We start from the raw sequence: 13,772 nt of genomic DNA on the forward strand, positions 1-13,772 counted from the left end.
ATTAGACCCCCTCACATTAGACCAGGACAGTGTGTGGCATGATCCAACCCCCTCACCTTAGACCAGGACACATTAGACCCCCTCACATTAGACCAGGACAGTGAGTGGCATGATCCAACCACCCTCACCTTAGACCAGGACACATTAGAACCCCTCACATTAGACCAGGACAGTGTGTGGCATGATCCAACCCCCTCACATTAGACCAGGACACATTAGAATCCCTCACATTAGACCAGGACAGTGAGTGGCAAGATCCCACGCCCTCATTTTAGACCAGGCCACATTAGAACCCCTCACATTAGACCAGGACAGTGAGTGGCATGATCCAACCCCCTCACCTTAGACCAGGACACATTAGACCCCCTCAAATTAGACCAGGACAGTGTGTGGCATGATCCAACCCCCTCACATTAGACCAGGACAGTGTGTGGCATGATCCAACCCCCTCACATTAGACCAGGACACATTAGACCCCCTCACATTAGACCAGGACACATTAGACCCCCTCACATTAGACCAGGACAGTGCATGGCATGATCCAACGCCCTCACATTAGACCTGGACACATTAGAACCCCTCACATTAGACCAGGACAGTGAGTGGCATGATCCAACCCCCTCACCTTAGACCAGGACACATTTGAACCCCTCACATTAGACCAGGACAGTGAGTGGCAAGATCCAACACCCTCATTTTAGACCAAGCCACATTAGAACCCCTCACATTAGACCAGGACACATTAGAACCCCTCATATTAGACCAGGACAGTGAGTGGCATGATCCAACCCCCTCACATTAGACCAGTACAGTAAGTGGCAAGATCCAACACCCTAATTTTAGACAAGGCCACATTAGAACCCCTCACATTAAACCAGGACTCATTAGACCAGGACAGTAAGTGGCATGATCCAACACCATCACTTTAGACCAGGACACATTAGAACCCCTCACCTTAGACCAGGACAGTGTGTGGCATGATCCAACCCCCTCACCTTACACCATGACACATTAGAACCCCTCACCTTAGACCAGGACAGTCTGTGGCATGATCCAACCCCCTCACATTAAACCAGGACACATTAGGACCCCTCACATTAGACCAGGACAGTGAGTGGCATGATCCAACACCCTCACCTTAGACCAGGACACATTATAACCCCTCACCTTAGACCAGGACAGTCTGTGGCATGATCCAACCCCCTCACATTAAACCAGGACACATTAGAACCCCTCACATTAGACCAGGACAGTGCATGGCATGATCCAACCCCCTCACATTAGACTAGGACAGTGTGTGGCATGATCCAACCCCCTCACCTTAGACCAGGACACATTAGACCCCCTCACATTAGATCAGGACAGTGTGTGGCATGATCCAACCCCCTCACTTTAGACCAGTACAGTGTGTGGGATGATCCAACCCACTCACATTAGACCAGTACAGTGTGTGGGATGATCCAACCCACTCACATTAGACCAGTACAGTGTGTGGGATGATCCAACCCCCTCACATTAGACTAGGACAGTGTGTGGCATGATCCAACCCCCTCACCTTAGACCAGGACACATTAGACCCCCTCACATTAGACCAGGACAGTGTGTGGCATGATCCAACCCCCCTCACTTTAGACCAGGACAGTGTGTGGCATGATCCAACCCCCTCACTTTAGACCAGTACAGTGTGTGGGATGATCCAACCCCCTCACATTAGACCAGGACAGTGTGTGGCATGATCCAACCCCCTCACTTTAGACCAGTACAGTGTGTGGGATGATCCAACCCACTCACATTAGACCAGTACAGTGTGTGGGATGATCCAACCCCCTCACATTAGACTAGGACAGTGTGTGGCATGATCCAACCCCCTCACCTTAGACCAGGACACATTAGACCCCCTCACATTAGACCAGGACAGTGTGTGGCATGATCCAACCCCCTCACTTTAGACCAGGACAGTGTGTGGCATGATCCAACCCCCTCACTTTAGACCAGTACAGTGTGTGGGATGATCCAACCCCCTCACATTAGACCAGGACAGTGTGTGGCATGATCCAACCCCCTCACTTTAGACCAGTACAGTGTGTGGGATGATATGTTCTCATAGTCATCAGTATCAGCAGTATCACAGTATCATGTTCTCATAGTCATCATTGTCACCGACGTCCCACTGGGTCATTATCGTCACCGGTGTCCCACTGGGTGTGAGTTTTCCTTGGGTGTGAGTTTTCCTTGCCCTTATGTGGGCCTACCGAGGATGTCGTAGTGGTTTGTGCAGCCCTTTGAGACACTAGTGATTTAGGGCTATATAAGTAAACATTGATTGATTGATTGATTGATTGATCCAACCCCCTCACTTTAGACCAGTACAGTGTGTGGGATGATCCAACCCACTCACATTAGACTAGGACAGTGTGTGGCATGATCCAACCCCCTCACCTTAGACCAGGACACATTAGACCCCCTGACATTAGACCAGGACAGTGTGTGGCATGATCCAACCCCCTCACCTTAGACCAGGACACATTACAACCCATCACATTAGACCAGGACAGTGCATGGCATGATCCAACCCCCTCACCTTAGACCAGGACAGTAAGTGGCATGATCTAACCCCCTTCACATTAAACCAGGACAGTGCATGGCATAATCCAACCCCCTCACCTTAGACCAGGACAGTGAGTGGCATGATCCAACCCCCTCACCTTAGACCAGGACAGTGTGTGGCATGATCCAACCCCCTCACATTAGACCAGGACAGTGCATGGCATGATCCAACCCCCTCACCTTAGACCAGGACAGTGAGTGGCATGATCCAACCCCCTCACCTTAGACCAGGACAATGTGTGGCATGATCCAACCCCCTCACATTAGACCAGGACAGTGCATGGCATGATCCAACCCCCTCACCTTGGACCAGGACAGTGTGTGGCATGATCCAACCCCCTCACATTAGACCAGGACAGTGAGTGGCATGATCCAACCCACTCACATTAGACCAGGACAGTGCATGGCATGATCCAACCCCCTCACCTTGGACCAGGACAGTGTGTGGCATGATCCAACCCCCTCACATTAGACCAGGACAGTGCATGGCATGATCCAACCCCCTCACCTTGGACCAGGACAGTGTGTGGCATGATCCAACCCCCTCACATTAGACCAGGACAGTGCATGGCATGATCCAACCCCCTCACCTTACACCAGGACAGTGTGTGGCATGATCCAACCCACTCACATTAGACCAGGACAGTGAGTGGCATGATCCAACCCCCTCACCTTAGACCAGGACAGTGTGTGGCATGATCCAACCCCCTCACATTAGACCAGGACAGAGTGTGGCATGATCCAACCCCCTCACCTTAGACCAGGACACATTAGAACCCCTCACCTTAGACCAGGACAGTGTGTGGCATGATCCACCCCCCTCACATTAGACTATGACAGTGTGTGGCATGATCCAACTCCCTCACATTAGACCAGGACAGTGTGTGGCATGATCCAACCGCCTCACCTTAGACCAGGACACATTAGACCCCCTCACATTAGACCAGGACAGTGTGTGGCATGATCCAACCCCCTCACCTTAGACCAGGACAGTGAGTGGCATGATCCAACCCCCTCACCTTAGACCAGGACACATTAGAACCCCTCACATTAGACCAGGACACATTAGACCCCCTCACATTAGACCAGGACAGTGTGTGTCAAGATCCACTTGTGGAAAAAGGTGGAATGAGGAACAGGTGACAGGAGGGTAATGTTGGCACTTTGACTGTAGAGAGAACAGTTGGTGGACATCAAACGGGACGTTGATATACTACAAATGAGGAAGGTGTGTGTGTGTGTGTGTGTGTGTGTGTGTGTGGAAAGATTACACACAAAAGATGCCTCTTGGCTTTGTCCCCTGCAGGCTTTTCTTCATCAGAATTCATGGCAGACTGACTGGTGTTGACAATGCTCAGGGAAGCCTGCAGGAAGGGCAGAGCGTGTGTGTGTGTGTGTGTGTGTGTGTGTGTTGTGGAGCACCTAATATCCGTGGGAGCTCACAGATGGAGCATTGGCTGTCAAATCCATCTATTCAATATCTGTCATTCCTTTGCCCTCCTCACCTCCAACGCCAACACAACACACTCCAAAAAATGCAACTTTCTTTAAAGGCCTACAGAAACCCACTACTACCCAGCACACAGTCTAATAGTTTATATATCAATGATGAAATATTAACATTGCAACACATGCCAATACGGCCTTTTTAGTTTACTAAATTGCAATTTTAAATTTCCCGCAGAGTTTCTTGTTGAAAACGTCTCAGAATGATGACGCGTTTGCGTGACGTCACGGATTGTAGAAAACATTTTAGCCCAGCACCATTTGCGGCTAAAAGTCGTCTCTTTTCATCGCGCAATTAAACAGTATTCTGGACATCTGTCTTGCTGAATCTTTTGCAATTTGTTCAATTAATAATGGATAAGTCAAAGTAGAAAGATGGAGGTGGGAAGCTTTTAGCATTTAGCCACACAAACACACGGTGATTCCTTGTTTAAAATTCCCGGAGGTGAAGATTTACTATGGATCAGAGCGCCCATCCATTCCATCCATTTCCTACCGCTTATTCCCTTTTGGGGTCGCTGGCGCCTATCTCAGCTGCAATCGGGCGGAAGGCGGGGTACACCCTGGACAAGTCGCCACCTCATCGCAGGGCCAACACAGATAGACAGACAACATTCACACTCACATTCACACACTAGGGCCAATTTAGTGATGCCAATCAACCTATCCCCAGGTGCATGTCTTTGGAAGTGGGAGGAAGCCGGAGTACCCGGACATGCAAACTCCACAAAGAAAGATCCCGAACCTGGGTTTGAACCCAGGACTGCAGGACCTTCGTATTGTGAGGCAGACGCACTAACCCCTCTGCCACCGTGAAGCCCAAATGGATCTAATATGGATCAGAACGGTCAAGCGAAAATGGTTCCCGACCACTTGTCCACCGGCAGGTTTCGGTGAGAAAATTGTGGTAGAAAGTCGCCTCTTACCGGAGATCAGCTGAGCTTACGCCGTCCATGCAACTGCCGTCGACTTACCTCAGAGACTGGCGTCAACACACCCGTAGACACAGCCCTACGACTATCAGGTACTATTTAATCTCACTAAAACACTAGCAACACAATAGAAAGATAAGGGATTTCCCAGAATTATCCTAGTAAATGTGTCTAAAAACATCTGAATCCGTCCCAATGCAATCGCCTTTTTTTTTTTTTTTTTTTTTAGTCCTTCACTATCAATATCCTTAAACACGAATCTTTCATCCTCGCTCAAATTAATGGGGAAATTGTCGTTTTCTCGGTCCGAATAGCTCTTGCTGCTGGAGGCTCCCATTACAAACAATGTGAGGACGTGACGCCATCGTCTGTGACTTCCGGTAAAGGCAAAGCTTTTTTACTATGGCGGTGTAGCTCGGTTGGTAGAGCGGCCGTGCCAGCAACTTGAGGGTTCCGGGTTCGATCCCCGCTTCCACCATCCTAGCCGCTGCCGTTGTGTCCTTGGGCACGACACTTTACCCACTGTCATGCCTGTAAGTCAGGTTTATGTTTGGTCATGTTCTGTTTTGTTTTTGGACTCTCGCTTCACATTTTGCACTTCCTGGTTTTGTTTGTTTCCATGCCAACCCATTAGTTTCCACCTGGTCACCTCATTCACCCCCTGGATTACCTGCTTCATGCCTTGCAATGCTGTCCAATTTGTCCACGTAAGTTTTTGTTATTCATGCCACTGCGCAAGTGTTTTTGTTTCATGTTTATAGTTTATAGCCTTTGTGCTAGTCTTTTGTTTCATAGCCCAAGTTTTGTACCTCCATTGTGAGCGCTTTTTGTTTGTTCCTGTTTTTAGTTTATTAGTGTTAAAATAAAGATGTCTTTACCTTCACGCTGTTTCCACTCCATTCGCTTTGCACCTCGGGAAAACAGTCCAAGACCAAGTCCAAGCCTGACAGATCTTGAGACCAAGTCCAAGCCTGACAGATCTGTCAGGCTTGGACTTGGTCCTGGGCTATAAACTATAAAGATGAAAAAAAAACACTTGCGCAGTGGCATGAATAACAAAAACTTACGTGGACAAAATGGACAGCATTGCAAGGCATGAAGCAGGTAATGGAGGGCGTGAATGAGGTGACCAGGTGGAAACTAATGGGTTGGCATGGAAACAAACAAAACCAGGAAGTGCAAAATGTGAAGCAAGAGTCCAAAAACAAAACAGAACATGACCAAACATAAACCTGATTTACAGGCATGACACCCACCTGGCTCTCAGTGCCACCCACACTGGTTTAAATGTAACTTAGATATTGGGTTTCACTATGTAAAGCGCTTTGAGTCACTAGAGAAAAGCGCTACATAAATATAATTCAATTCACCAAAAGTTGCGAACTTTATCGTGGATGTTCTCTACCAAATACTTTCAGCAAAAATATGGCAATATCGTGAAATGATCAAGTATGAGAAATAGAATGCACCTGCTATCCCCGTTTAAATAAGAAAATCTCATATCAGTAGGCCTTTAATAAAAGCCCCGCCAGTGGAGCCATAATTCCTGTCCTGATCAAAGTTGGATCCGGTTACAGACGGAGCCGCATGGCTTCCGTTGCACGCTTTTGCGACTGGAGACGTGCCAGGTGGAGGCAAACGGTGTCTGGCTGTCAGCAACTGCAATGGAGACGTTCATGCACACGCCACCCAACAACCGGTGACAGGGTATCATTTTACTGCCTGGGCTCCCGTGTCGTTTTTGGGATCGTTGTTGTCAGGTAAGGCTGATAACAGGCGTTTTGTTTTAATGACATCGAAAAACGTTTGTCCCATTAAAGCCGGTGCAGAACTGTCTGCATTTTTGCAAACGGCCAGCAGAGGGCAATGCTACTGGTTGCACCTAATAAAGGGGACCTGTATTATCTATTGGCACCTGCTGTTGTGCATTTTGGACCGGTACAAGTCCCAAAAATTTGAAACCAAAGCGCGGAAGGGTTGTCTTCATAAAACAATCTTGCCTTCCTGCTTACTTCCTCCAAGAGGTCTGTTTGGAATGTGCACAATTGGTGACGTCACCAATCGGGAACCAACCTTGAGACCTCCGAATTCGGGAGATGGGGGATTTGAGGTGGGCTGGATTTGGTGGTATCGGATGGTGTATATTGTCGCATCCCGGAAGAGTTAGTGCTGCAAGGAGTTCTGGGTTTTTGTTCTGTTGTGTTTATGTCGTGTTACGGTGCGGATGTTCTGCCGAAATGTGTTTGTCATTCTTGTTTGGTGCGGGTCCACAGTGTGGCGCATATTTGTAACAGTGTTTAAGGCGGAAGGGAGGGGGGGGTCGGTGGTATCAGAGGGTGTATATTTTAGCATCCCGGAAGTGTTAGTGCTGCAAGGGGTTCTGGGTATTTGTTACGGTGCAGATGTTCACAAGAAATGTGTTTGTCATTCTTGTTTGGTGTGGGTTCACAGTGTGGCGCATATTTGTAACAGTGTTAAAGTTGGGGGGGAGGGGCGAGGTGGGAGGGGTTGGGTGCGGGGTTTGGTGGGGTGCATGTTGTCGCGTCCTGGAAGAGTTAGTGCTGCAAGGGCTTCTGGGTCTTTGTTCTGTTGTGTTTATGTTGTGTTACGGTGCGAATGTTCTCCTGAAATGTGTTTGTCATTCTTGTTTGGTGTGGGCGTTCACAGTGTGGCGCATATTTGTAACAGTGTTAAAGTGGGGGGTCGAGGTGGGCGGGGTTGGGTGCTGGGTTTGGTGGTATCGGAGGGTGTATGTTGTAGCGTCCCGGAAGAGTTGGTGATGCAAGGGATTCTGGGTGTATGTTCTCTTGTGTTTATGTTGTGTTACGGTGCGGATGTTCTCCCAAAACGTATTTGTCATTCTTGTTTGGTGTGGGTTCACAGTGTGGCACATACTTGTAACATTGTTTAAGTTGTTTATACGGCCACCCTCAGTGTGACCTGTATGGCTGTTGACCAAGTATGACTTGCATTCACTTGGATGTGTAAAACGCTGTAGATATTATGTGATTGAGCCGGCGCGCAAAGGCAGTGTCTTTGAGGTTTATTGGCGCTCTGTACTTCTCCCTACGTCCGTGTACACATGTTTACTTTTTGAAACCGATACCAATAATTTCCGATATCACATTTTAAATAATTTATCAGCCGATAATATCGGCAGTCCAATATTATCAGACATCTCTAGTTTTGGGTTTTATATAAATACTTTAGAATGTCTTCAAAGTGTGCAGGTTTCTACTAAAATAGGGAACTTTGTGAAGGCTGGAACCAATTATTTATGTTTATGTTGATTTTTAAGGGGAACTCTGCTTCACTGTAGTTTAGCGAAACACGTTGGAGAACCAATGAAGTTCCTATATCGAACCACGTTGAAGAACCAATGAAGTTCTTGGATCGGACTACGTTGAAGAACCAATTTACTTCCTAGATAGAACCATGTTGAAGAACCAATGAAGTTCTTAGATCGAACCACGTTGAAGAACCAATGAAGTTCTTAGATCAAACCACGTTGAAGAACCAATGAAGTTCCTAGATCGAACCACGTTGAAGAACTAATGAAGTTCTTAGATCGAACCACGTTGAAGAACCAATGACGTTCCTAGATCGAACCACGTTGAAGAACTAATGAAGTTCTTAGATCGAACCACGTTGAAGAACCAATGAAGTTCTTGGATCGAACCACGTTGAAGAACCAATGAAGTTCTTATATCGAACCACGTTGAAGAACCAATGAAGTTCCTAGATCGAACCACGTTGAAGAAACAATGAAGTTCTTAGATTGAACCATGTTGAAGAACCAATGAAGTTCTTAGATTGAACCACGTTGAATAACTAATGAAGTTCCTAGATCGAACCACGTTGAAGAACCAATGAAGTTCCTAGATCGAACCACGTTGAAGAACTAATGAAGTTCTTAGATCGAACCCTGTTGAAGAACCAATGAAGTTCTTAGATCGAACCACGTTGAAGAACCAATGAAGTTCCTAGATCGAACCACGTTGAAGAACTAATGAAGTTCTTAGATCGAACCACGTTGAAGAACCAATGAAGTTCTTGGATCGAACCACGTTGAAGAACCAATGAAGTTCTTGGATCGAACCACGTTGAAGAACCAATGACGTTCCTAGATCGAACCACGTTGAAGAACTAATGAAGTTCTTAGATCGAAAACTAGTGAAATTCTCAGATCGAACCACGTTGAAGAACCAATTAAGTTCTTAGATTGAACCACGTTGAATAACCAATGAAGTTCCTAGATCGAACCACGTTGAAGAACTAATGAAGTTCTTAGACCGAAAACCAGTGAAGTTTTCAGATCGAACCATGTTGAAAAACCAATTAAGTTCTTAGATTGAACCACGTTGAAGAACCAATGAAGTTTCTAGATCGAACCACGTTGAAGAACTAATGAAGTTGTTAGATCGAAAACCAGTGAAGTTCTCAGATCGAACCACGTTGAAGAACCAATGAAGTCCTTAGATCAAACCACGTTGAAAAACCAATGAAGTTGCTAGATCGAACCACGCCGAAGAACCACTGAAGTTCATAGATGGATATGTTTGATGGACGCCTGTTGGTAATCTGATAGGAAGTTACAGCAAAGTCCGTGGAACCACTCATGCGAGTATTGAATGTTTGAAAGTGAAGTTATTTGCATGAGTAAATAAGCTGCTACGCCTGTGTCTGATTTGCGGTCTTGATTGACAAACATTGACCGTGGTTTTTAACACTAACCTTGGCTCTTTTGTAACGGTCCAGGGAGCAGAGCGGCTTTGCAGGCTTCCCAAGAACAATGAAACAAAGCTGGGTGGCAACCATGTCCTGACAACAAAGTCCTGCAAGTATGCCAAGAGGCCCAGGAAAGCTCTCGCTGAAGACACTGGGTTTTGTGGCAAGTTTCCAAAGCGGCGCGAAGGACAAAAGAGAACTTCTGGGTTTTTGTAGCAGACGCCCCATTCATGACGAGACAGACGGCACTTGGCACCAAACTGGACATCAGGGGCACCGGGCGCACACACAGAACTAATCTCATCGCCCCCCATCTGAGATCATTGAATTAGACAACAAGAGCCTGAATTACTGCGGGCCTCCTTCCATTGCACATGTCTGACACTTCCTCCCTCCAGCCGTCCTGTGCATTAAAAGCCGATTCTTCAGCGTGACTCCAACACGGCTCTTAAACACGCCGACAACTACAAGCCTATTAGCGGCTACTCTCACTCTCACCCGGCGACAGCGCTTGTACTGGAACATATTTACTCAGGCAATTTCGCGGCCGATTAGAGACAACTATTCCGAGTCATCATTCATATTTGGCGCACGGATCTGCTCAAAATGGGACGGGCTGTCATGTACGAGTGCTACTAGCGCGTCGGGTCTGATGGGATACTAAAAGAGGGTTAGGGTTAGATGGTAAATCCATCATTGCTCCAATGTGGCGGTCAGAGCCTCACCTCTCTCGCTTCGCTTCTTCCCAGGAGGGGTTCGCCCCCTGAACCGAGGCCTTGGGTGAGGTGGGTATCAGAGATTGGCAATCAGCGGGAGGCTGAGGAGCAAGGTCTCTGTGGTTCTGCTTGGATGCTGCTGGATTGCAAAATCAATGAGGGGTGACCGAGAGAAGACGGAGTTCGCTGCTTTATAAAATGGTGTTCATTGACTGCTGCTGCTCCCTGCAAGCGGTATCCGAAGTGCGGCCCGCAACGAATGTTTTACGGATTTTACTATTAAAAAAACATGAAAGTGGAATAAAAGAGAAAACAAGTGAAATTAAAGCTGCAAGCAGCGTTGGTCGGGCCCGCCTTTGGCTGCTGCCGCCATGACCCAAGCCCTGGTGTAAGTCAGACCTAGGTAGAAGTTTTTGTTTCATGTCTCTACGACATTCCTAACAGAAGTTACAAGCGCTTTTGTCTGTGTTTTTACCTAGGGGGCGCTAGAGCGCAATTTATATTTATGGGGTTTGGTTTTTTATTGGATGGCAATTTTCGCCAGTCCTGATGTGTGTGTAAAATTTTGGGAGTTTTGAAGCATGTTAAGGGGGTCAAATTACAGCTCGGCGTTTCTGGACGTTGTTGATAAATGTCTTTCGCTTTGCATAGTAGAGCTTTAACTTGCACTTTGAAGCATTTTAAGGGGGTCAAATTACAGCTCAAAGGGGCAAAAATGACATTTTTTAGGTAACTTTGCGCAGGGGTTCTTTGAAGGCGCATAAAATCAAAACCAGAGCAGCAATCAAAACTCTGTGAATAATTTTTAATCAGAAGGGTTCAGTCCCTCTCCTGTGCGAGTTTGAAGCCAACACGACAAACGCGCTCAGTGGAGATAATGTTTGAAAAAAGGTGACAGGTTTTTACAAAACTTTTATTTTGAAAGGGTAATTTTTAACTTCCTGTTGATTTTTGCTGAATGATGTCAGTTATTAAAATGTAGGTGTAAGTGAGACCTACATAGAGGTTTCATGTCTTTCCGGCATTCCTACTGGAAGTTTCAAGCAATTTTGTCTGTGTTTTCTTCCTAGGAGCACTTTTTGCTGTGTTTTATTCAAAATTGCGAGCGCAATTTGGAGTTTTAGGCTTTGTTTTTTTCATTAGATCGCAATTTTCGCCAGTCCTGATGTGTGTGAGTTTTGAAGCATTTTAAGGGGGTCAAATTACAGTTCAAAGAGGCAAAAATGACATTTTTTAGGTAACTTTGCGCAGGGGTTCTTTGAAGGCGCGTAAAATCAAAACCGGAGCAGTAATCAAAACTCTGTGAATAACATTTTAATCAGAAGGGTTCAATCTCTCTCCTGTGCGAGTTTGAAGCCAACACGACAAACACGCTCAGAGGAGATAATGTTTGAAAAAAAGGGACAGGTTTTTACAAAACTTTTATATTGAAGGGGTAATTTTTAACTTTCTGTTGACTTTTGCTGAATGATGTCAATGATTAAAATGTAGGTCCAAGTGAGACCTACAGAGAGGTTTTTGTTTCATGTCTTTCTGGCATTCCTACTGGAAGTTACAAGCAATTTTGTCTGTGTTTTCTTCCTAGGAGCACTTTTTTCGCCAGTCCTGATGTGTGTGTCAAGTTTGGTGAGTTTTGAAGCATTTTAAGGGGGTCGAATTACAGCTCAAAGAGGCAAAATTATCATTTTTTGCAAACATTTTGCTTTGAATGGGTTTTTGCTAAATTTTTGTTGATTTTTGCTCTGGAAAGTAAAATTATGAAATCCAGGTCTAAGTCAGCCCTACATAATGGTTTTTGTTTCATGTCTCTACGACATTGCTAACGGACGTTACAAGCAGTCTGTTGTTGTTTTTTCCTAGGGGGCGCGAGCGCGCAATTTTGATTTTTGGGGTATGGTTGCTTAATAAGTTGGGCTGCCGCACCATACCGATGTGTGTGTAAAATTTGGTGAGTTTTGAAGCATGTTAAGGGGGTCAAATTACAGCGCGACGGTGCAGAATAATAATTATAAAGAAAGAAAGAATAAAACCTAACAAATTCAATAGGGTCCTTTGGCCCATTGCAAAAGGACTCCTTTGGGAGTCCTTTTAAATGGGCCTGGCGGACCCTAATTAGGGCTGGGCGATATATCGATACACTCGATATATCGCGGGTTTGTTTCTGTACGATATTGGAGTACCGTATTTCCTTGAATTGCCGCCGGGGCGCTAATTAATTTAAAACTTCTTCTCACTCTTGCACTTACCAATGGCATGCAGTAAAAATTTGAGTGTGATGTAAGGATACCATCATGAAAAGCACATTTAATAATAAAAAAAAAAAACGTTATTATGGTTATTATTTTCAGCACCGAAGGCTTGGAATAACCCACAATCGAATACTCAACTTAAAACCCTTGTTACATTAAATGAGCTTAAAGCTTCTGCGAAAGGATTGCAGTCTACCTTGTCTGTATGAGCAAATTTTATTGTTGGAAAAGTGATGTTTTATGTGTTGTTTACTGTTTCTAATGTAACCTTGCTGCTCCCCTCTTGGCCAGGTCTCCCTTGGAAAAGAGATCTTTGATCTCAATGGGATTTTACCTGGTTATAAAGGCTACCGGTAAATAAAAAATACTAATAAATGAACTCCATGCCAGCTCCTTCTGATCAAAAGTATCGATAACTTGTTTATAGAAGTCTTCCTTATCTTTCTTCAGTTTTAAAAAGTCTCAGAAAACTGCTATCAGACCGCCGCTATCAGTTAGCTCGGGTGTGGGCGACTTCCCCTCGCGTTCTGCTCTCGTGGGTGATCTCTTTATCCCAGGGCCATCAAGAAAGGACATGGCTTGAGCAGTTTGACTTTGTTTATTTTTCAATAAAACCTCAGTCCAGGTCGCTCTTTGGCTCGCTCGCCGGTATCTTGGGCACGGCTGCTACAGCTAGCGTGCCCTGCCTGTCTGTCGGACCATCGGCTCAACAGCTATATTAATAAAACATAGCTACTTACTGTTCTTTTTAGCATACCAGTATTCAATAGCTTGGACCTTAAAACCTACTGAATAGCTCCTAATCTTCTTCCTTTTATGCAATTTCAAATAGTTGAAATAAGCCTCCTCCATTTTGAAAATGATGACAGGGGAAGTGTCACTCGTGACGTCACGAATTTAACCCGACGGTGATAGTAAGCATGCGCTAATTATTTTGCGAAGCGAGTTTGACCCGGCAGTAATTCAAGGCAGGCGCATATTACATGCCCGGCGGTTATTCAAGGAAATACGGTATACGTTCTCAGGCAAGTACT

The 13,772-nt window shown here is 45.7% G+C and overlaps 1 protein-coding gene across 2 annotated transcripts in view; it reads right to left on the reverse strand.

Annotated features, from left to right (window-relative positions):
• Positions 1–13,772, reverse strand: part of hs2st1a (heparan sulfate 2-O-sulfotransferase 1a) — a 92,438-nt gene that overhangs the window by 17,425 nt on the left and 61,241 nt on the right. The window contains exon 1 of one of the 2 annotated variants that reach the window (XM_061921112.1): positions 5,924–5,988. The exons of the other annotated variant lie outside the window; for it this stretch is intronic. Within the exon in view, the coding sequence (XP_061777096.1) occupies positions 5,924–5,945 (22 nt within the window). The 5' untranslated portion in view covers positions 5,946–5,988. Of the gene's footprint in view, positions 1–5,923; positions 5,989–13,772 lie in introns of those variants that run through there. 2 annotated transcript variants of the gene reach the window in all.

The sequence above is a fragment of the Nerophis ophidion genome, linkage group LG14, assembly GCF_033978795.1.
Source record: "Nerophis ophidion isolate RoL-2023_Sa linkage group LG14, RoL_Noph_v1.0, whole genome shotgun sequence".
In the NCBI taxonomy this organism is placed as follows: Eukaryota; Metazoa; Chordata; class Actinopteri; order Syngnathiformes; family Syngnathidae; genus Nerophis; species Nerophis ophidion.